We start from the raw sequence: 24,143 nt of genomic DNA, 5'->3' as shown, positions 1-24,143 counted from the left end.
TTAAGAATTGCTTGGGGAATCTTACTAATGTGTAGATGTTGACTTAGTAGGTCTGGGTGAGCCTGAGATTCTGTGTTTCTAACAAGTTCACATGCAGATGCTACTGGTCATGGACCATGCTTTGAGTAACAAGACTTTACAGCAGTCCTACCTGATAGGAGTGAGACGTAGCCCACACATGCACTTTAAAAATTTCCAATAGCCACTTTAAAAAAGGTAAAGAGGATACTCAATGATTCCAACATTTTATAATTTCAATATGTAATCAATCAAAATTATTAGTGAAGTATGAACTTTTTTTTCTCATATTAAGTGTTTTAAGTCTAGTGTATATTTTACAAATCTGAATCCAAATGCTACATTTTCACTGGAAAAAGTGGATTTGCATGCCAAAATTGTTAACAAATGTGTAAAAAACTGAATTGGGTATTGGTTTTAAAATTAAAATTAATCAAAATGAAATGAAATAAAAAATTCAGTTCCTTAGTCAAATCGACTCCATTCCACAGTTACATATGGCTGATGGCTAGCTTACTGGACAGCACAGCTCTAGACCATCCTTAAACTTGAAACCAGGTATTAGAACTAAATTTAGTGTTGGTTTGATGTTGTTAAATATGATCAAGTTTCTTCTGGGTTATAGGAATGAAGAGAATGCGAATAGCTCTAAAGAGCTGTAATATTGAGAAGTGAGAGCAAACAGCAAGGGAAACAACTACAGTGTAAGGAGAAAAACATCAGTTATAAACATTTTGGGATCAGTTAGTGTGTGACCAAAGCTCATTCACTTTTCTCTGGCATCTGAGAGCATCATGTTGTAAATAATACTTTGTTAATACTGATGATTTCTAGTTAGCAATAATAAAAGGATAAATTTGGAATATACACTGTTAAAGGGTAGAGATGCGTATAATATCATGTTGTAAAGACTTGCATAAAAATAGTTCAAGAAACTTTAAAGCATTTAGTAATGGCATGTTTAAAAATCAAAGAGCAGTGGAGACTCACTGAAATTGGATAAGTCATGAAGCCATGGAGACCGTAAAACAATTGAACCCACAAACAAAAATAGAAAATAAAAAACCCAAAACCAACTTTGTTTTGCAAAATTTTAGAAGATAATTGAAAAGGCAGGAAGAAGAGAACTTTACAGGAAACATTGAAGCCTATTGTGAAAGAATGTATTACAGATGTCAGCCTTTAGGGTGGAATCCAACATGCTCTGTCTCTTTCCTCCTCTGCTTGTTTCTCTTGGTAAAAACACAAGGTCTGGTGTGTTTAAGGTATATACAGAGATTACAGGTCCATGGCACTTAGGAATGAGGTTTGCAAGATCTGAGCCTTCCCCTGCAGGGTTTGCCTCGGTGAAATATGTCCCAGTGATTCCCAGGCCCTGGGACCCCTGGCTGCAGCACTCTTGGCATTCTCTCCGTGTTAGTCTGCCAGTTGCCATGGTATGCTGTGTGTGGACGCATGTTTTTCCTGAGAATTGTTCAGGGCACTTAGGGGAAACATTTTTGTCTTGAAGGGGCAACTGAATGAGAGGTATGTGTATGTGAAAGTCGCTCAGTCATGTCCAACTTTTGGACATGGACATGTGACCCTGTGGACTGTAGCCTGCCAGGCTCCTCTGTCCATGGAATTCTCTAGGCCAGAATACTGGAGTGGGTAGCCAGCCGTCCCCTTTTCTAGGGGATCTTCCCAACCCAGGGATCGAACTCAGGTCTCCCGCATTGTGGGTGTATTATTTACTGTCTGAGCCACCAGAGAAGCCTGGATGAGAGGAGGGGAAAGGGGAAATAATAAGGGCAAGAATGCAGGGGTTTTTGGTTTCTTGGTTCACTTGGTGCTGCAATACAATAATAAGGACATTATATTCAGTAGAACACTTCATGGGATTTCATGAACAGTCCAGGATTTGCGTACCCTTATTCCTGAGCTATGGCATAGACTCTAGAAATGAATGGAGTATAGTTTTTGACAGCACAGGTCCTGGAGTCAGACAGCCTGGGTTCATATTCAAGCAGAACATTTTTATTTATTTATTTATTTTTTTATTATTATTATTTTTTTCCAGTGGGTTTTGTCATACATTGATATGAATCAGCCATGGATTTACATGTATTCCCAATCCCGATCCCCCCTCCCACCTCCCTCTCCACCCGATTCCTCTGGGTCTTCCCAGTGCACCAGGCCGGAGCACTTGTCTCATGCATCCCACCTGGGCTGGTGATCTGTTTCACCATAGATAGTATACATGCTGTTCTTTTGAAATATCCCACCCTCACATTCTCCCACAAAGTTCAAAAGTCTGTTCTGTATTTCTGTGTCTCTTTTTCTGTTTTGCATATAGGGTTATCATTACCATCTTTCTAAATTCCATATATATGTGTTAGTATGCTGTAATGTTCTTTATCTTTCTGGCTTACTTCACTCTGTATAATGGGCTCCAGCTTCATCCATCTCATTAGGACTGGTTCAAATGAATTCTTTTTAATGGCTGAGTAATATTCCATAGTGTATATGTACCACAGCTTCCTTATCCATTCATCTGCTGATGGGCATCTAGGTTGCTTCCATGTCCTGGCTATTATAAACAGTGCTGCGATGAACATTGGGGTGCACGTGTCTCTTTCAGATCTGGTTTCCTCAGTGTGTATGCCCAGAAGTGGGATTGCTGGGTCATATGGCAGTTCTATTTCCAGTTTTTTAAGAAATCTCCACACTGTTTTCCATAGCGGCTGTACTAGTTTGCATTCCCACCAACAGTGTAAGAGGGTTCCCTTTTCTCCACACCCTCTCCAGCATTTATTGCTTGTAGACTTTTGGATAGCAGCCATCCTGACTGGCGTGTAATGGTACCTCATTGTGGTTTTGATTTGCATTTCTCTGATAATGAGTGATGTTGAGCATCTTTTCATGTGTTTGTTAGCCATCTGTATGTCTTCTTTGGAGAAATGTCTGTTTAGTTCTTTGGCCCATTTTTTGATTGGGTCATTTATTTTTCTGGAATTGAGCTTCAGGAGTTGCTTGTATATTTTTGAGATTAATCCTTTGTCTGTTTCTTCATTTGCTATTATTTTCTCCCAATCTGAGGGCTGTCTTTTCACCTTGCTTATAGTTTCCTTTGTAGTGCAAAAGCTTTTAAGTTTCATTAGGTCCCATTTGTTTAGTTTTGCTTTTATTTCCAATATTCTGGGAGGAGGGTCATAGAGGATCTTGCTGTGATTTATGTCGGAGAGTGTTTTGCCTATGTTCTCCTCTAGGAGTTTTATAGTTTCTGGTCTTACATTTAGATCTTTAATCCATTTTGAGTTTATTTTTGTGTATGGTGTTAGAAAGTGTTCTAGTTTCATTGTTTTACAAGTGGTTGACCAGTTTTCCCAGCACCACTTGTGAAAGAGGTTGTCTTTTTTCCATTGTATATCCTTGCCTCCTTTGTCAAAGATAAGGTGTCCATAGGTTCATGGATTTATCTCTGGGCTTTCTATTCTGTTCCACTGATCTATATTTCTGTCTTTGTGCCAGTACCATACTGTCTTGATGACTGTGGCTTTGTAGTAGAGTCTGAAGTCAGGCAGGTTGATTCCTCCAGTTCCATTCTTCTTTCTCAAGATTATTTTGGCTATTCGAGGTTTTTTGTATTTCCATACAAATTGTGAAATTCTTTGGTCTAGTTCTGTGAAAAATACCGTTGGTAGCTTGATAGGGATTGCATTGAATCTATAGACTGCTTTGGGTAGAATAGCCATTTTGACAATATTGATTCTTCCAATCCATGAACATGGTATGTTTCTCCATCTGTTTGTGTCCTCTTTGATTTCTTTCATCAGTGTTTTATCATTTTCTATGTATAGGTCCTTTGTTTCTTTAGGTAGATATACTCCTAAGTATTTTATTCTTTTTGTTGCAATGGTGAATGGTATTGTTTCCTTAATTTCTCTTTCTGTTTTTTCATTGTTAGTATATAGGAATGCAAGGGATTTCTGTGTGTTAATTTTATATCCTGCAACTTTACTATATTCACTGATTAGCTCTAGTAATTTTCTGGTAGAGTCTTTAGGGTTTTCTATGTAGAGGATCATGTCATCTGCAAACAGTGAGAGTTTCACTTCTTCTTTTCCTATCTGGATTCCTTTTACTTCTTTTTCTGCTCTGATTGCTGTGGCCAGAACTTCCAACACTATGTTGAATAGTAGTGGTGAGAGTGGGCACCCTTGTCTTGTTCCTGATTTCAGGGGAAATGCCTTCAATTTTTCACCATTGAGGGTGATGCTTGCTGTGGGTTTGTCATATATAGCTTTTATTATGTTGAGGTATGTTCCTTCTATTCCTGCTTTTTGGAGAGTTTTAATCATAAATGAGTGTTGAATTTTGTCAAAGGCTTTCTCTGCATCTATTGAGATAATCATATGGTTTTTATCTTTCAATTTGTTAATGTGGTGTATTACATTGATTGATTTGCGGATATTAAAGAATCCTTGCATTCCTGGGATAAAGCCCACTTGGTCATGGTGTATGATTTTTTTAATATGTTGTTGGATTCTGTTTGCTAGAATTTTGTTAAGGATTTTTGCATCTATGTTCATCAGTGATATTGGCCTGTAGTTTTCTTTTTTTGTGGCATCTTTGTCTGGTTTTGGAATTAGGGTGATGGTGGCCTCATAGAATGAGTTTGGAAGCTTACCTTCATCTGCAATTTTCAAGCAGAACATTTTTAGCTGGGTGGCCTTGGGAATTTTCTTAAGTTCTCTGTGTCTCAGTTTTCTCCTCTCGAAATAGGAATAACAATAGTATACATAACCCTAGGATAAAATGAAATGATAGCTCTAATGCATTTAGAACAGTGCCTGGTAAGCTCTGAAAAAATATTAACTGTTTTGCATTATTTTTCTACAATTACCATGGAGATTTACTTTCTCAAGTTCTGTTTCCTCCAGAGAAGCTTGTTGGCAATGGGAAGAAAGCTTTGTCAGGTCAGAGGTCTCTCCTTTCTCACTTAAAAAATGGATATAAAATGATAATTAAAGTGACTACTATACAGACACATAGAGACTTTCTCTCAACGCCGAGTGTGGGGAACCCTGAGCTAGGTTGTTCACAGCTCTTGTTCTCAAGAACAATTACTTCCTTCTTTTCCTCTCCTTTGAACAGTCAGAGCCCATTTTACTTTGTCACTTCTTTTCCCTATAGTCAGACAGCCTATAGTCTATCCACAGTCTATAGATCTGTCTTCAGATCTACAGCACAGGCAGACTGTGGAAACCTCAGAGAAGGCTTGAGGAATCCCATGAGAGGGTAGGGGCCTATCAGGTGGATCTCTTCCAAGATGATATGAATTCAATACATGTTTGTTTAATATATGAATAAAATGAAATCTACTAAGATTATTGAACTTAAAGTTTTTAAGAAGAAGTAAAAAGGTACCCATTTAACAAATCATTTCAGCCCCTGTAAGAGTTAGGCTGAATACACATAAAGAAACCTTCAATGATTTAAGGGGTGAAGTATTATACTTAATCATTGCCCTCACTGAATCCAAAAATATGTGGTACATAAGGTGCCTCATGGGTTTGCTGGGTTGCTCAGCTGGTAAAGAATCCGCCTGCAATGCAGGAGATCTCAGTTCAATTCCTGGGTCGGGAAGTTCTCCTGGAGAAGGGATGGGCTACCCACTCCAGTATTCGTGGGCTTTGCTGCTGGCTCAGCTGGTAAAGAATCTGCCTGCAATGCAGGAGACCTGGATTTGATCCCTGGGTTGGGAAAATCCCCTGGAGGAAGGCATGGCAACTCACTCCAGTGTTCTTGCTTGGAGAATCCCCATGAACAGAGGAGCCTGGTGGACTACAGTCCATGGGTTGCAAAGGGTCTGATACAACTGAGTGACTAAATACAGCACAGCACAAGGCACATAGTGGGTGCTCAATAACTGGAATAAGCAAAAGGATACATGTGTGGAGGGAAAGACCTTGATGCACAGAAGGAAGAATGTCTTTCCAGGGGAGGATTATTGTTACAGAGATGTGAAGGGTGAAGCAGAATGTGTTTCTGTCAGTCAGTCAGTCAGTTCAGTCGTTCAGTCATGTCCAACTCTTTGCGACCCCATGAATCGCAGCACGCCAGGCCTCCCTGTCCATCACAAACTCCCAGAGTTTACTCAAACTCATGCCCATCAAGTCGGCGACGCCATCCAGCCATCTCATCCTCTGTCGTCCCCTTCTCCTCCTGCCCCCAATCCCTCCCAGCATCAGGGTCTTTTCCAATGAGTCAGCTCTTTGCGTGAGGTGGCCAAAGTATTGGAGTTTCAGCTTCAGCATCGGTCCTTCCAATGAACACCCAGGACTGATCTCCTTTAGGGTGGACTGGTTGGATCTTCTTGCAGTCCAAGGGACTCTCAAGAGTCTTCTGCAACACAGCAGTTCAAAAGCATCTATTTTTCCATGCTCAGCTTTCCTCACAGTCCAACTCTCACATCCATACATGACCACTGGAAAAACCATAGGCTTGACCAGACGGACCTTTGTTGGCAAAGTAATGTCTCTGTTTTTTAATATGCTATCTAGGTTGGTCATAACTTTCCTTCCAAGGAGTAAGCGTCTTTTAATTTCATGGCTGCCGTCACCATCTGCAGTGATTTTGGAGCCCCAAAATATAAAGTCTGACACTCTTTCCACTGTCTCCCCATCTATTTGCCATGAAGTGATGGGACCAGATGCCATGATCTTAGTTTTCTGAATGTTGAGCTTTAAGCCAACTTTTTCACTCTCCTCTTTCACTTTCATTAAGAGGCTTTTTAGCTCCTCTTCACTTTCTGCCATAAGGGTGGTGTCATCTGCATATCTGAGGTTATTGATATTTCACCCGGCAATCTTGATTCCAGCTTGTGCTTCTTCCAGCCCAGCGTTTCTCATGATGTACTCTGCGTATAAGTTAAACAAGCAGGGTGACAACATACAGCGTTGATGTACTCCTTTTCCTATTTGGAACCAGTCTGTTGTTCCATGTCCTGTTCTAACTATTGCTTCTTGACCTGCATACAAGTTTCTCAAGAGGCAGGTCAGGTGGTCTGGTATTCCCATCTCTTTCTGTCAGCATAGTATAATTACCTCTAGATGATGTCAGTGTGGTTCTACAGGAAGGCTATTTCTCAAGGCTCCTTCCTAACCTAAAACACTCTAAGAGTGTTATGAGCGACAGGATAATTCCTGGCATGTTTTTCTTCAATTATTCCTCTGCAGTTGAATAATCAGCCTTTAGCATTACTGTTCTGAGCCTCCTTTCCCTCTCAAGAGTCTGAGAGAGTTGGTTGTAGAACAGATGTTCCACACTTACCTCTTGCTGCCACTGGAGTTGGTGCTCACAAGTAGGTTCTTTTCTTTTGAAACATTGCCAACCCCTCCCCCGCCCCAATGAATGATGGGCTTTCTTCTCCGTTGCAACCTTTGTCTGCTTCCTCTTTAAGACTGTGGTCTAGAAGAGGCCAGAGTTATGCCCACATGAATATTGAGTTAAACTGCAGTAGTTCATAATCTCTGTCATGTTGAGGGCATTTCTCCATTTGTAAATGGAAACCGTCTCCATATTTGTTTTCTTAGGTTTCTGCAGTTTGCCTGTTTATTTTTGCTTTGTGGCCCCTTCCATCCAGAACAGGTCCTAAAGATAACCCTTGTACATTTTGTGGCAAGGACAGCCCTTACCTGGGCAGACTCTCTAATTCTACAGGTTTTGAATGTGCCACTTGCTTTGATTGCAAAGACACTTCTAACCATCTTGTGTGTGTGTGTGTGTGTGTGTGTATCTGCTGGGGTAGGAGCTGGAAGGGATGTCTCTAGAAAGACTCAGGAGACTATAGCATGCTGAAAGTTCCCTTTAAGGTCACTTAGTTTAGAGGCTTTAGAGGAATCTCCAGGTAGTACAGAGGTGCCTTAAAGAGGCTTCTGTATCAAGAGAGGGCTGCTGAATGAAGATGGAGGTGATTTTTCCTGCCTCCCAAGATCCTAGTAATTTAGCTTTTATCTATGTTTTAAACTGACTCCATGTTCTCATTTTACAGATGAGGTAATGGGGACTGAAAAGAGTTGTTAGTAGGATACTGTTTTACTTAGGCTACTGCTGGGTTGCCCTCTTTATCATCCTTTTGATGTGCTATCACTTGCCTCACAGTGACCTCTTTTTTCCTTCATTCTCCACCCTGACTTCTTCAGCCTCCACAGATGCCGTGTTTTCCTGAAAGAATTGAGGCCTCCATTGTGTTTGCTCCTGTGTCTTCTTTCCCCCACCTTAGCATCTCTTGTCCATGTCCATTTTTCCTTCCTGTCCTGTCTCCGAGGAAAGTATGCCTCTGCACTTTCCCAAGGCAAATCCTTCCACTTGGGTCTGCAATTCTACTTCTTCCTTTTTCTGCTAGGATTTTGTCTCAATTTGAACTAATGTATTCAATCATTTCCTGTCATCCAAGTACCTGTAAACACATATGGGTCTTCCTATCATGCAAACAAAACAAACACAACAGCCACAAAGAAAGACATATTAATTCTGCTTATTATCCATTGCTTTCTAAATGGAGTCCATGTGTGTGTGCTTCGTTGCTTCAGTTGTGTCTGACTCTTTGTGACTCTAAGGACTGTAGCCCACCAGGCTCCTCTCTCCATGGGATTCTCTAGGTAAGAATACTGGAGTGGGTTGCCATGCCCTCCACCAGGGGATCTTCCCCACCCAGGGATCGAACCGGCATCTCCTTCATCTCCTGCATTGCAGGTGGATTCTTTACCAGCTGAGCCACCAGGGAAGCTCCTTCTAAATGGAGTGTGGTTCCTCAAACATTCCACTACTGTCCTCTTCTTCCATGTTTTCTCTTACACATAGCCCACATACCAATAAGCTATTTTTATTTTCCAACAAGCACAGTACTTTTTCTTTACAATCTCCTCCCTGGTATTTCCCACTCAATCTCATTTGCCTGTTGAAATCTTCCAGAGTCCATCACACACTATCTCCTCCATGTCCTTCCTTGGCTTCCCGCAAGTGGATGTAATCCTGACCTCATTTAAATGCCCAGAGTACTGCTCCCAACTTGTAAGATCCTGCCCTTATTCTATCAGTCTCGTAGTAGCTCCTCAGGGCAGGATGACTGTTTCTTATTTTTGTGTCCATCACAGTGCTTTGTGCATAGGTATTTGACCTGCCCAATCACATAGCCAGTTGGGCAGAGATGGATCTAAGACACATTTCTCTTGATTCTTCATCAACGGTTTTTTAGTGTGTTAATAATTGGATATATATGATTGACATAAGGGGCATTTTTCTCTGGTATCCCAAGGTCTCTGGGCTTACATTTTGCTATGACTGAGATTACTTTAACCAAACAACTCTACTAATTGTCCCTCTATTCTGGCAGTTTTATTCTGCAAGCCAGCTCTCAACTCTGATGGATTAATGCTAATCCATCAGATTAATTAGTGCTAATCTGGGGTATTGTGTTAAGAAGGATTCTGAGGTTCATTAGGGGGAGGGCATAGTGTTTGATTGGGTTTCCCTGATGTCTCAGAGGTAAAGAATCTCCTGCAATGCAGGAGACATGGGAGACATGGACTTGATCCCTGAGTTGGGAAGATCCCCTAGAGGAGGAAATAGCAACCCACTCCAATATTTTTGCCTGGAAAATCCCATGAACAGAGGAGCTTGGCAGGCTACAGTCTAAAGAGTCGCAAACATCCGAGTATGAGTCCCTGAGTCCTAATAGTGTTTGATTAGCAATGTCTTCAATGGCCATGAGAGGCTAGAATTATGGCATACATGTCAGGTTCTGCTTGTCTATTGGAATGTATGTGGTTTGAATCCTAGGAACAGAAGTTCTCTTTTCCCTAGGCCCCTTAGGGAGGTCTCTGTGCATCGATGGTCACATTTGGTGGTTGGACACATTTCAAGATATGCAGTTTTTCTTTATGTGAGCCAAGCTGGTTTATGCTGGGACTAAACTAGCACCCTTGGCCTCTCTGGAGCTTTGCTCACTGAATTAGAAAATGAGTGCTTTATTCCTGTTCTGAGTTCTACCCTTCTATAATAAGAGAATGCTAGGTCTTTCTCTTAGTCTCTTAGGGGCTGTGAGCCCAGAATATCTGACACCTTGCTCCTTTTCATTCTTCCTGACATCGTTCTTCTTAGCACATTTAAAGCTCATGGGAAATGTTCTTGTTCTCCTGAGAAAAAGGAAAAATAGGAGGTTTGGGGAAATCTGATGCAAAAAACTCTCTGGCTGAGCCATGGAGTTCACAGGGTTTCAGTGACCTCCAGCAGGGCCCCTGTGATTCTCCTGGGTCCCAGGCCAGTCAAGGGTGGGCTTTATAGTTCCCTCTCCTCCATCCTCCCTCCTCCCTTCTCCAATCCATACTGTAGTCCTGAGAATATTACTTTTATTTTCCTCCAGCAATAAAAAATTCTCCAAACTCACTTCCTTTACTTGTGATTGTTCTTGGCATGGATTGGAACTGCCGGACCACAAGACCTTGAGCACAGAACTCCCCCTACACTGAGTCTTACGCTGCTTTACTTCAGATAGAGCAGGGCTGGAAAAAGAAGTTGGTATAAGCAGCTCAGTCTTGCAGGCAGAGGCAGAAATCCCTGCACTGTGTTCAAACCGTTGCCCCCACACTGCAGTTTCTTGCTTCAGACCCCCAGAGTTCTGCTCTTATCCGCCCTTGTGCTGAGCTTTCCTGGCTTGTCTCAGCCACTTCATCCTCTTCTACCCTTCGTGGGCAACTTTCTTTATCTTGGTTTTGGGTGTAGTTTATAAGGCAGCTGATACACTTCCCACCGAAATTCAGGCTGTGCCCTGCTTCTTTTTATAAAAAATCATTTTCAGTGGCCTTTTCTGTCCCCCTGTTCAGCAGATGTTTCTAGCTCCTTCTCATGGGCGCCAGCCCTTGTGGAAGAAATTCAATCTCTTTTTGCACCAGTCAACCCTTTTCCAACAGACACACAACAAAGTCACTGAAACCCTACTTACGGTGAATCTCCACAGCCCCCCAAGGTCTTCACTCCTCTCGAAGCAGGTGGGCTTTAGCCCTTCCTCCAGACAGCACTTGATGGAAGCGAGGCCAGAGACCCCAGCGCCCACAATCGCAACTCGTTTGGCCATGTTGTCCTGTGTGGGGCAATGAAGCAGAACCATTTATTCGCAAGTGAAAACCCCACCCCATCCTTGGCTGCTCTGGCGAACCAGGAAAAAGAATTGGAAAGATTAAGGGATTTGATCCTTTTGAATCCTCGGTAGCTGGTTTCTGGTGTTGTGAATGCGAGGAGGGAAATGTTTAACCCTGTGCTTCGTATGTTCCCACCCCCTCACGCAGAACTGGTTCTAAATAACAGTACAGTTGTCAAGTCTGTGGCTTTTGGCAGAACGGCTGAAATTGGATTCTTTAGTACATGGAGTTTTGCGTTCTGCACTGTGCTGCTGCCCCCAGCCTTCCTCCACAAACCCTCGAGTGAAATAATAGAGCAGGAGACCGGGGAAGGATCACCTTGGCAAACTCAGTTTTTTATGAACACATGAAATCGAATCTCAGATTGGTGAGATGTGATACAAGGTCACCTAGAAGCTGGTGGAGTGGGGTTGAGATGCAGAGCCAAGACACTGTGGCCACCACGGGTGCTGTTACAACACTGCCCTGGGCAGCTCTCTGACTCTGGCAAACTGCCAGCATCCCAGCTGCGCTGTCGTCCTTCTCCTCCCTGCTGCCAGTGGATGGTCACCAGTGGGAGAGAGAAGGCGTGGGCTGGAAAGGTAGGCATGGAGAATTCTCCTCTTGTCTCCACAGAGTCCTGATTCACCTCTAGGAAACCATCGTGTCACTGTTGGCACTGATGGAAGGGTATCTGACTTTGGCCATGAGTTAACATGAACTTGTACGAATGATGAGAGGCAATATAATGTACTGGTTAAGCCAGTGGCCTCCAACTTTTATGGCACCAGGGAATGATTTCATGGAAGACAGTTTTTCCAGGGATTAGGGTGGAGGTATGGATGGTTCAGGCGGTAATGCAAGCAATGGGGAGCAATGGCCAGGGCCAGATGAAAAGTCACCATCCTTGCTTGCCCACTCACCCTCCACTCACCTCCTGCTGTGTGGCCGGGTTCTTAACAGGCCACAGGGGGCTGGGAACCCCTGGGTTAAGCAACCAGACTCTGGACCACATTGTCTGTGACCTTGGCAAATTATTCTACTCCTCTGTGTATCATAAAAAGGGAAGAAAGTAGTAGTGTTTTCCTTGCAGGGTTTTGTTAGAATCAAGTGAGTCAACAACACATGGCAGTTGGCTTAGAAGTGCTCCTGGGACACTCAATAAAAACACACAATAGAAAGTGCTCAATAAATAGAAGCTATTGTAAGTATAAAAACATTTCCCTAAATCAGCTTCCGGTTTGCCTTTCCCATCACTGAGCCTCTGTTCTTTAAATTCTTATAGCATTTTGGTCAATACGCACAAGCTTAACTCTTTATCATGTGATTTTAGGTGTTGTGCCCCCAAATTTTTTTGTGACATTTTCCTCTCCCTAAGTTAGTAAAATTTTAAACCAGATGGATCAAAGAGTAGATGCAAAATTACCTCAAAGATACTATCTTCCTGGACATTTGCATTTCCTTGTCTCACAGATGAGCTTGTTCCACAAAACTGAATATACATCTTTTGTTTTTCAGGATTGAGACCCAGAGTAGTAGTTCAAGTACAGAGACTTCATCTGGTTGGTACTCTGCTGTGACCCCAGGGTCTAGGGCTGCACTTGGAACATAATGTAATTGATGCTTAGCTCCCCCAAATATTTCTTTTTTAAAATATATATGTGTTTTTAAAATTTTTATTTTTTTGGCTACTCCTTGTGCATGTGGGATCTTAGTTCTCCAACCAGGGATTGAATCCTTGCCCGCCTGCAGTGGACGTGCAGTCTTCACCACTGGACTGCCAAGGAAGTCCCCACAAATATTTCTTGAGTGAAATGAAAAGGCTCATTTGTTTAGGTATCATGTGAAAGTGTTATAGAGCCAATTTGCTCCAACTGGATTTGATTTACTGGGGAAAGTTAGTGGGTTCCCTTTGGGGGAAGTCATGCTCTAGCTGCTGATGGAATTGCCTTGAGCTCACTTTATAAAAGAGAGTATCTGTACTGACTCTTATTCCAAGGGCCTGACACAGTACTTTAAACATCTGCCTTTAAACATTTGAAGAATCATCATGGACGGATAAGAATTATGGCCAATTATGGATTCGAAGATGTTATAGGGAGGCAAATTTTAGGTCAATATAAGCACTTTCCAACATTTCAAGCTCTGTTATTTATTTTGTTCAGACAGTCTGTATGATGGTTTTTGGGGGAGATTTTGTAAGTAGGAAATTTGTAGGTAATGTGGAGGGTGGCATCTAATGCCCTATAGGGTCTTCTCAAGCCAGATTTTATGATTCATCTTCTGATTAATTACCCTTCAAACACTCAATGAGGGGCTTCTATGCTGCTAAGCCCTAGGCAAGGTATTCAGGGGTACAAAAGAATCAATAAGGCATAATGCCTTCTTTAGCTATCATTCAGTGGGAAAGTAAGATTTGAAAATAAATACCACAATCTGTGTCAAGTGCTAACACAGAGATATGTTTCATGTGTGCTTTGCAACAAGAGCATGATGAAAGAGGTGTTAATATTGACTTTGGGGAGTTGGGAAAGCAAGACAGAAGTGTACTGTTTGCTCCAGGCTTTGAATGATGAAAAGAATTCCAGTGGGCAGAGGAGTGGAGGAAGTGCCCTCCAGAGAGAGGTAGCAGTGAGAGTAAGGGCCAGAGATTGGCCATAGAGGCATCATGACCACTTGACTTTACGGAGGCTTGACTCTCAGGAGGGCTTTTCTTTTGACTCCTGTAAGAAATAGCCTGTTCCCCACATGAGGGGACTACATTACTCTGTTGATTCACTGAATTGTATGTGTTTAGTCTTCTTTCTGCATAAGCTTATATGTTTCTTCACAGAAGGCCATTTTCTTTGACTTGTCTCTTAATTTTCTCATAGCATCTAGCTGCATGCTTGGCTTGGACTAGTAGTTGCATAAATGGCAATGGGTTGATTTCCTGACAGGTAAAATGAATTAATTCATCACCTTATATCTTTTTAATTAAAAAAATAATTGAGTAAATACCTTCTGGGAGCTAATATCCTGGGTCAGACAGTCTGTCCTCAAAATGACTTTCTATCAAATGTACAATCCATAGAAATTCCCTCCCCAGGTCATCACTGCTACTCGGTGTGGGCCAGATGCAGCCAGCCTTTTTGGAGAAGTAAACACCTCTGTGGATTTTTTGTGGGAAAGTAGGGTAGTTGGGAGTCAGACCTGAGCTGGAAGTTTCGTGTTGGCTAATTGCCAGCAGTGTGATGTCATACAAGTAATTTGTTTCTGTGTCTCAGTTTCCTTCTCTCTAAAATGAAGCTAGTTGTGGTTGACATATATACACTTGGTTGGCGTGTTGCTGTGTATGTGTGTGATTTTTTCTGACTCTTTATGACCCCATGGACTGTAGCCTGCCAGGCTCCTCTGTCCATGGGATTTTCCTGGCAAGAACATATTTACAGTAAATATGTTAAAATACACTGGATACATGTGAAATAGATAACTAGTGAAAACTTGCTGTAGAGTGCAGGGAACTCAACTGGGTGCTTTGTGGTGACCTAGATGGGTGGGATGTGGGGGAGGGCAGGGAGGGAGGCCCTAGAGGGAAGTGATGTATGTATACATATGGCTGATTCATTTCATTGTACAGCAGAGGCTAACACAACATTGTAAAGCAATTATATTTCAATAAAAATAAATAAAAAGTAAAGCTAGAAGTTGAACCTGTTGTAGGAATGAATCAACAGATGTGTAAAACACTTTACCATAGTACTTGGGACATTCTTATCTCAGAATAGAAGTTGCTATGTTATTTTTACATATTCAGGAACATTTTCTTGAATCTGATATTTTTGTAGATATCTGCCTTGATAATTTTGGGTTTATTTATTTGGAATAAGAGAGAATTGAGGCAACTATAGCTAAAGATTGTGTTCTAGCAAGTGAAGGAAATGAGTAGGGAAATAAAAGAATTGATGATGAGAGAAAGGGAAAGAGAGAAAAAGATAAAAGGAGAAAAAGTAGGTTTCAAATCACCCTTCAGGACTTTTCTTTTTATTTCTTTAAGTTTTCATTTCAGATCTACTAGGTGTGTTTCCATAGTCTCACATGAATTGTTCTCATGCTTGGAAAAGCAAACATGAGAATACATGAGCACATATGCACTCAAGGTAAATACTGCATTCACATGCTAATGAAAATTAATGCTTCCAATCATTCCTTCAAGTATTGATACTTCTATGAAACCAAAGTGATTAAAAAATTAATAAGTGCTTTTTAGAAAAAGTATTATCTGCTTTTATTATTTCTTTTAACTAAAAATAATTTCTAGTCAGTGACTGCTGTAGGTTAGACAAAGATTGATAACAGAGTAGGAAATTTTATTAAGGTGAAAAATACTCTAATGCCACTGATTAGTGTTATTTCACATGCTAATACAAAAGGACTATTAAAAATACTATTATTTCTAATGTGAATATACAATAAAAATTTGGCCATTCCTTTACCAGAGGTTTTAGAAGCAGTGCATCATCACCATCATCATTATTATTTCAATGAAGAAAGCCTCCTCAAAGCTGACTAAATATGAAAAAAGTAATAAAAATAAAAAGTATGACCAAATTGGTGAAGTGTCCACTGGATGAAAGTGAGTTTATAAAAACCATCAAACAAAATAACTTAAGCAACACAAAATTGCTAAATGAGTTGAGAAATTACTGTCGGTTGCATCCAAGTCACTGATTTTTAACCATGGGGGTTACAAACAAACCACTAGTCTTTTCCTAAGCATTTTACATCACTGCCTCTACTTCAAAGAAGTAAGATGCAAAAATATAATGTACTGTAGTCAGATTGAGTGCCTCTGTTGGTTTATTAGGATGATATAGGGGGTTAAAACATGAAGCTAGGGCTGTCATTCCCAGAATTGTGTGCAGAGGTACTGAGTTATTTTAAAAATTTGAGGAAAGCATAGTAATACTCCATGTCTGTTGAATACCGAAGTATTAGCTGGAGGTAGTTCACAATTTTTATATCAGATAGGGATGTGTTCTATTTCATGATGTAACATCTTTGCAAAGCTAGGTTTCTGACTCTTGCAATGTTAAAAAGTGAACAGTTGAGGGAGAACAGGAAATGAATATTTGATCTGATTCCAAGAGTTGAGCAGTGCTGTGTGCACCTCATTATTAAGTAATTGCGATTATTCAAGTATAAAATAAAAATACCATTTTCCTTTAAGTTTGTGTATTATTATTTCGAACAACTACAAGGTTGATTGAAAAATAACAAAAGTATAAATACAGAGAACAGAATAAAAATACAAATACAAAGAACAGAAATACACAAGTTGTTTGGATGTGACTATTTAATAAGAGGAACTATAGCTTGGGGGCCCCATGACAAAATTACTTGCACACTAAAGAGCCCCTTGAACCTAGGAGGTTTGGGAATCTCTGGGTTATAGTCTTTCCTCTGAATATATTTTAATTGATCAGGATACCTTATCTACTGGTGTCAAGAAATGCAAACTATCTTATACCTAGTCCAGCAGTTAACCAGTGTTAAAGGTTTCTGGTGTGACTCATCTATGTATTTCAAAGGAAGCCATCTTCACTGGTGCTGATAGGCTTCTTGTTTAGTGGCTAAGTTGTGTTCAGTCGCTAAGTCATGTTTAGTCACTAAGTCGTGACTCTTTTGCAACCCCATGGACTGTAGCCCACCAGGCTCCTCTGTCCACGGGATTTCCCAGGCAAGAATACTGGAGAGGGTTGCTATTGCCTTCTCCAGGGGCTCTTCCCAACTCAGGGATCAAACTCTCATCTCTTGCATTGGCAGGCAGATTCTTTACCTCTGAGCTGCCAGGGAAGCCAGACAGGCTTGTATCCAGTCTTTTATTTGTACATTACCCACCCGCCCCTTCCCATTTCTCTCTTTCTGTCTCTCTGTCCCATGTTGTGTCTCTCGTCCTCTCTCTCACACATGGGCGTATACACACATATACATCCTCTTAGCAATGAATATTGGCACAGACTCTACAATGGTACAATATCCTTAGGGGGCTGTTCATTTCAGGAGTAATCAGAGATAGTAGATTTAGTTGAACGGCAGTTGGGGGGTGAGTGAGGGGGTACACTTAGCTCTTGGGAACAACCAAACACAAACTTGTGAGAAACTTGGCTTAGAGCAGGGCCATCCTCTGGGATTTCTAACCCCCAGCAGCTGTTCCCCCCTCCTTCAGCCTCTTCCGAAACACAACCACCTGATAAAAAAATTTCTGCCAGGTTCTAAATTCGCCATACCAGTTACAAGGCCACAGATACTCCCTTGACTGGAGAGGAAGCTAGCAAATAACAAAGGACAGACAGTCTCTCCATCTGTAAATCAGATGGCATTCAACTGGATATTTACAAGAGAGTTTTGAAACTCTTAAAATTTACACTCCTGTGAATTTAACTGAGTGAAAAAAAGACAACATGCAACATAAATTGGTCAGATTCAAAAGAGAGGGGTCATTGCCTCCGTCTCCGAGCTCATGCCAACATTTGGTAGACAAACCCCCAAAGCATTGTCTGACACCAAGTTAGAAGCTATTAATGGAAGCTCTTAAGAAAAAGTACTGATTTCCCTTTGCATTAGGAATACACGTTTTCCCCTTGATTAACCACTTAGTAGTCTACCCAGCAATGTACTTACCAGTGTACACAGAAGACTTGATACTATCTGACTTTACCGTCCCATTACAAGTACTCAAGCATTTACCCCTCTTTGTCCTTTGGGAGGGGGAGTGACTTTATAGCTCTCCACAGACCAAGGGAGTGGCATTCTGGTGAGGTGACTCTGTCCTGAAGCACAATAACAAAACAGGAAAAATCTGGGCCCCACCTCCCTAAATCAAAAGAATCAGAGGTTATATCTGGTTATTTACTTTATGTACTTGAAATTCCTGATGCCAAGTCCCAGCCTCAGTTAAGAGTTTGCAGAAATTGAACTGTATGATCCAGAGCCAATGTTGTCCTAGGCATCCCGCGTACACTGGATGAACCCTGTTCTAGGAGATAAGGAATGTTATGCAGAATTTGCAGTCTAAATTTAGCCATTATTTATATTTTAACTTGATTAATTGCAACAGTGAAATGCTAAGATAAATACTGGTGATATGTACTTTAGACTTACTCTTTTCCCTGCAAAAGAGAAATTATTTTAGGGAGTCATAGCAGCATATTCATTGTTCCTAGATTTCATTCTTAAAAGAGGACGGAGTAAATAAAATAAGGCAATCATGGCAACAGCTGCTTCACTGAAGAGTCACGTTTTAACATTTTGATGCATTTCTCATTTAGAGAAAATGCTTATTGTTTCCAAATAATACATCACCCATATTAGTATTCAGTTTTTCTGTGTTAATTAATTTATTTATATACTTTTATTATTTTTTAAAAATCAATTTCTATGGAGTACAGTTGATATACAATGTTGTGTCCGTTTCAGGCATACAGCAAAGGGAATCAGTTATACGTTTACATATATCCACTCTTTTTTAGATTCTTTTTCCATATAGGTCAGTACAGAGTATTGAGTAGAGTTCCCTTTGTTATAGAGTAATCCCCATTAGTTATCTGTTTTATATGTAGTAGTATGTAAATGTCCATCCCATCTTCCCATCTTTAAAGACTTGAATGCAGATGATTGCCAAGGCACTTGGGAAATATAACAAATATATGGAAGGAGCACAATCTTTGGCATCAGAAGTCCTGGGTTTAAGTAACGTTTCACCAGGCACTATTAGAGTAATCTTGGGGAAGTTATTTAACTTTATAAACCTTTAATTTCCTCAGTTTAAGATAAGCATACTAATACTTGCCTCATAGTTGTGGTGGGGACTGGATGAAGCAATCTGTATAGAGTCTTGTACATAGTACACACGTTGCAGATGGCTGTGATGGGGATGATGATGATGCTATTGCTAGACCAGATAAGGTGTCTTGATTTTTGATTTACAATATTGAAATGACTTCCACAGGTACAGAGACTAAACTCCAAGACAGATTGGTATGACTGAAACATGGAGAAGGTTCTGGAAAGACAAATCTTTTTTTTTTTTCCCCCCTTGATTTTCAACACAGTTTCACTACAGCCTTTAGCCCTACATTCAGAGGGCCTTCGGTATTGTTGGGTCTGTTGCTGGCTCACAATACTCACCCTTTGCCTTGTTTCTGGCTTATTGAAGTCTTGGCACCGAAACAGCATTGTTGGCTTTTGAGCTCAGCTGCCTTCCTGTAGCTATGAAGATGATAGTATCTGGATGATTTCAAAGCTTTAAATTTTACCCCGAAATTAAGGCTTCAAGACTACTACTAGTTCAAGTGTGTTTTTAAAAATCAAAATATGTTTGATATTGAGTCATGGATACCTTGAGAACCAGGGACACGATCAGTGTCCCAAACCCCAGTACTTAAGCACTTACCTTGATTATACATCCCCCTTGGTTCCCACCAAGGAGGTCTCAGGGCCTTACCAGGCAAGCTGCTAACATAAGTGGAAACAAAAACTTTATAGTGTTTGTTGTGTATAAACCTAGCCATTGATCATAACATCTTATTTTCTGTAATTATCAAGAAACTTAAAGTAATTAAAAATGAAAACACTGGCCTTCAACAGCACCTTCAATTTTTTTTTTCTTCTAATTTTAGGGTTTATTGTCAATTAGTTGTACTTGAGGCCTTGGAATGGTGAAATCTATCTGGGCCCCTTTTTGAAACAAACCTAGGCCCTAAGAAACTGAACTGGTGGATGATGGTGCTCTTTAGGGAGTAACTTGGAATTTCTGCCCTTTGGGTACATGGTAGGATTGAACTTCTTGGCCCCTTACTGGTTGGTTGGGAACATGTGACTAGTTCTGGTCAGTGAACTGTGAACCAAAGTAGCAAGTGTCTTTTCTGGGCTCAGAGGATTTAATTGCAATGGCACCCCACTCCAGTACTCTTGCCTGGAAAATCCCATGGACGGAGGAGCCTGGTAGGCTGCAGCCCATGGGGTCGCGAAGAGTCAGACATGACTGAGCGACTTCACTTTCAGTTTTCACTTTTATGCATTGGAGAAGGAAATGGCAACCCACTCCAGTGTCCTTGCCTGGAGAATCCCAGGGATGGGGTCGCACAGAGTCGGACAGGACTGTAGTGACTTAGCAGTAGCATGAGATCCCATAGAACTTTCACTTCCTTCTGTGTGGTGAGGAGAAACTTTAACATGGCTGTTCCGTTAGCCTGGATGCCTTGAGTAACGGTGATGAGCAGAGCTTAACTCCCAAAGGATATATAGCACGAAAGAGAAACAGTCTTTGTCTTATTTCAAAGTTTTGAGATTTAAGGATTTGTTCTTAATGCATCACACCTTGCTTGTAATGACTGATGCACTAGAGGGATGTTTGTTTGCTCCTTCATTGCATTTTTAAATAATCTTCTGAAGTCTCACTTCCCTTCCTTTCTTCCCCTGCTCTATTCATATTTAAAGCCATAGAATTTCAATGTTAAAAGAGAGCATAGAATTTACTCAGTTTTAGTCCTGGTTGTAAATTGGACCTACCCATTGCAATTTTTTTCTTTCTCCCTCTAAAAAAGTTAAAACAGTCACAAGTCCTTACTCTTCAACTCCCCCACACTAAAAGCATCAAGAAGCTCCCTGTGCCATTTTCAATAGTTTTCTTTTTTTTTTTTAAATACACGTGTTCTTTTTTTTTTTTTTAATTTCTCTTAGGGAGACAACTATTTGAAACAGATCATAATCTTGACACATCTGATATCCAGTTCTTGGAAGATGGTAAGATAATACTGGAATTCCATATGTACATAATGTGCTGTTTTTAATATTAAACCATGAAAATCATAGTGATAACTTAATGTAAATTTGTCCTCCCAAGGCTCTAAAGAAACACACTTTGAAGAATAAATTCTAATGTTTGATCAGGTTATGCATTGAACTATGGCAGTGTATTTTTTAAAAGTTTTGTGATAAGGAAAATCAAAGATAGCAATAGGTAAACAATATGGTCACTTTTGCCTGTAACACTTGGTAAAGCAGGTCACTGTGACTCAGATCACCTGTTTTCCTCAAAGTTACAGTATCACAAATCTACAAGAACTGTAATCCATGGTCTGTCACGGAGCTTTATAAAAACTGCAAACCTGGAACTAACCAAAAGTCTTATATTTCATACCAGTCTTCCTGTCTTTGGAACATCTAGTCCCTTGTGCTTTCCTTCTCTTTTTTATCCTAACCCTTATCCTCTTGCTGTCTTCATCTACTCATTTCCATCCATCCACAAATATTTATTGCATCCCTGCTATGAGCTTGGCACTGTCCTGGGCACTGAGGATACAGCAGAGAACACTTCAGATAAGTCCCTTGCCCTCACGGAGCTTGAGGCCACTGAGTGTCTCTTAAATGTAGAGCTCCTTACTCAGTCACCCTCTGGTAGCTCCCCGAGGTCTGTACTCCATCATCCTTCTGTCATGCCCATCGTGCCTGCTGGGATCCTCTAGTATCTGGCCTTTTGACCGTATTCCTGGACTACCTTTTGGAGAAGGGAAGAAGGTTAAGTATCAAAGGTCTTTTTAAAAGTTTTACTGTCTTTACTCCTTTTTGACTCTTTTTCCTGTTTGGTGGATCAAGTATCTCTTTATAGCCAAAAACTTAACAAAAGTGCTCTGTTGATTCTGCCTCTGAAATGTCTTTTCGACTCTTTCCTCGTGATTTGAAAATTTGTTATTTTTCAGCTGGACTTTAGTGGTAGCTTCATTGTTTCCCTGCCTCAGTCTCTTCCTCCTACTGCCCTTCCCTACCTTGTAGCTACCACCTCTGAGGCAGAATTTCTAAAACCCATGTTTAATCATGCTGTTTCTTCCCTTAAAATCCTCTGGTGGTTCTCTGCTGCTTAGAGGAAGGGGTTGACCTACTTTGGTCCTTTTATTTGGCCTTCATCTGTGTTACTTTTGGATGTTTTTCTTCATGAATCTTGTGTTCCAATTAGAAGGATTCAAGGTCTTAATTTTTTTCTCTGCTTTTGCATAATGTTCTACCTAGAATCACTTCATCCTGGCTCCTTTTCTTCTGGGTAGTTTCAAATTAATCATGAAGATATTTCAGATGTCACTGCTCTGTGAAGGCTTCACTACTTCCTCTCCCAGGCCTAGTCAAGTACCCTTTGGCCTGAGCATACCAAATTGTATTTTATTATTGAACTGCCCTTAGTCTTCATGAAGCAGGCTTTCTTCTCACTAAGTTGAATGTCAGTGGACTAGAGTCTGAGAGGGAAGGAAGGTGAACAACATTTGGTGATTTAAGAGTACTGTAAATCCTACTTCTGTGTACTACAGACAGACTGAAGAATGAAGTTATTTCATGCAAAGCCTGGGTATTGCTTCCAGTAGGGCTTAGACATTTGGAATCTTGGAAAGGCATGCCACTGGTTACAGGCGAGCTGGATGAGAGTGAAGAGCGAAATAAATTTGTCAGCTGATTATGAGTATAGTTGAGCTTTAATGATGTACATACATATCTCCAGTACGGAAAGAGATGAACTCTTGGTCAAGTCTCCTGGTCAGTGATAATCAACTTTGTATCATTGTCGTCTCTAGCTTACAACATGCCGGATCATAAATAATTCATTCTAAAGGCCTATTTGGTAGTTGGATCTTTTTAGACTATGAACTGGAAGCCTGAAGATGTTCTCTGTTGACCACTGCAGATCATCGCTGGTGTGATTTGCAGTAGTAGTTCAGGATTTTGTCACGTGCACTACAGATGCATGTTTAAGAAATCTGGTCCTGCCAGTGGGTTGTATCTTTTATTTCTGAGTATAGGACTGAAGGGGACATCTTCTGTCTTTTACAGCTGGAAACAACGTGGAGGTAGATGAGTCTTTGTTCCAGGAAATGGATGACTTGGAGCTGGAGGACGATGAAGATGATCCAGACTACAATCCTGCTGACCGGGAGAGTGACTTGACCGACTGATGGACTATTCCCGTCTGCAGAGAGGCCTGACTGCCACAGCATCTGTGGCTATGCTGAGAGGGTGTTGATTTTCCTTTCTTTTTTCTAAGAAAAAAATAATTTTCAGGAGAATATTCTTCTGATGGGTTTCATCATTGAACTTAATAAATTGATCTTAAAAATTTCAAATATTAAAATGTTCACTTCCTCTTATTGGTGGGAAGAAGGTCACATGTTTATAAAGCCATTTCGAATACACGTGTTCTTAAGTGGAGTTAATTCCCTAAGTTCCTTTCATGTTGAGGTTGTTTTTCTTTTTGTGAGAATACACCTGCAGAACAGTAGCATTGAAAGGGGAGGTGGAAATACTACCATGCCTACTTAAGGCCAGTTATTTTGCTTGAAATGTGTCTTTTCTCTGTCAACAGTGGTGAATCAGTGATTCACACCTCTGCCATCTAAGGATTAGAGCAAATAGCAGCCACTTTAAGTTTCCTTAGACGTCTTTGTAGCTTGATGAGAATTTTGTGGGGAAGTCTGCAACAGTGAGTTAGAAACTGGTATAACACTTAAGGTGCTATTATATTTTGTAACTGCCTAAGAAGTTTGTAATTAATGGGAAATGTTTATATGGTGACATCTGTGGGAACCTTCAAGTTGTGAGCTTTCAAAGACACAAGTGTGCATTTGTGTGTCCAATTATGTAAGTTAGTTCATGTGTCTGGTGTACACTGTCATAACTCTACAAGTGGTTGTGTTTTGTGTACATTACTGTACAAAGTACAGAGCACAGTATCTTTACTTCAAGCTCAGGATATCTGGAAGCAAGCATAGAAGCAGTGGTGATATAACTGGTTCTACTGTGCTTTTCAAGGTATTGTACCATAAGATTGAAATTTTTTTATTTTTTGTGTTTATTTTTTAATGTATTATTTGTGTGAAAAGTATAATAAACCTATTATAGTATGGTACCATATAGCCAATTGTGTTGGTGGGTTCCTAA

The 24,143-nt window shown here is 40.6% G+C and overlaps 1 protein-coding gene and 1 long non-coding RNA gene across 4 annotated transcripts in view; one reads left to right on the top strand and one right to left on the bottom strand.

Moving 5' to 3' along the window:
• LOC122708182 (dimethylaniline monooxygenase [N-oxide-forming] 1-like) overlaps positions 1-18,003 on the bottom strand; it is a 38,554-nt gene extending 20,551 nt beyond the window's left edge. Inside the window, exons 1-2 of one of the 3 annotated variants that reach the window (XR_006345036.1) lie at positions 17,844-18,002; positions 11,006-11,143 (exon numbers count right to left, since the gene is read on the bottom strand). Coding sequence is in view for 2 of the 3 variants with exons in the window: in XM_043924359.1 (XP_043780294.1) it covers positions 11,006-11,137 (132 nt within the window). In the remaining variant the exon portion in view is untranslated. Of the gene's footprint in view, positions 1-11,005; positions 11,144-17,843 lie in introns of all 3 variants that reach the window. The other 2 variants (XM_043924359.1, XM_043924358.1) reach the window with 2 other exon arrangements.
• Positions 18,004-20,899: 2,896 nt separating this feature from the next.
• On the top strand, positions 20,900-23,337 carry LOC122707770. The gene is made up of 2 exons (XR_006344910.1): positions 20,900-20,966; positions 23,040-23,337. It is a non-coding gene; the product is annotated as an uncharacterized LOC122707770 (long non-coding RNA).
• The last annotated feature ends 806 nt before the right edge of the window (positions 23,338-24,143 follow it).

The sequence above is a fragment of the Cervus elaphus genome, chromosome 14 (genome assembly GCF_910594005.1).
Source record: "Cervus elaphus chromosome 14, mCerEla1.1, whole genome shotgun sequence".
Taxonomy (NCBI): domain Eukaryota; kingdom Metazoa; phylum Chordata; class Mammalia; order Artiodactyla; family Cervidae; genus Cervus; species Cervus elaphus.
This window is presented reverse-complemented; position numbering and strand designations above follow the sequence as displayed.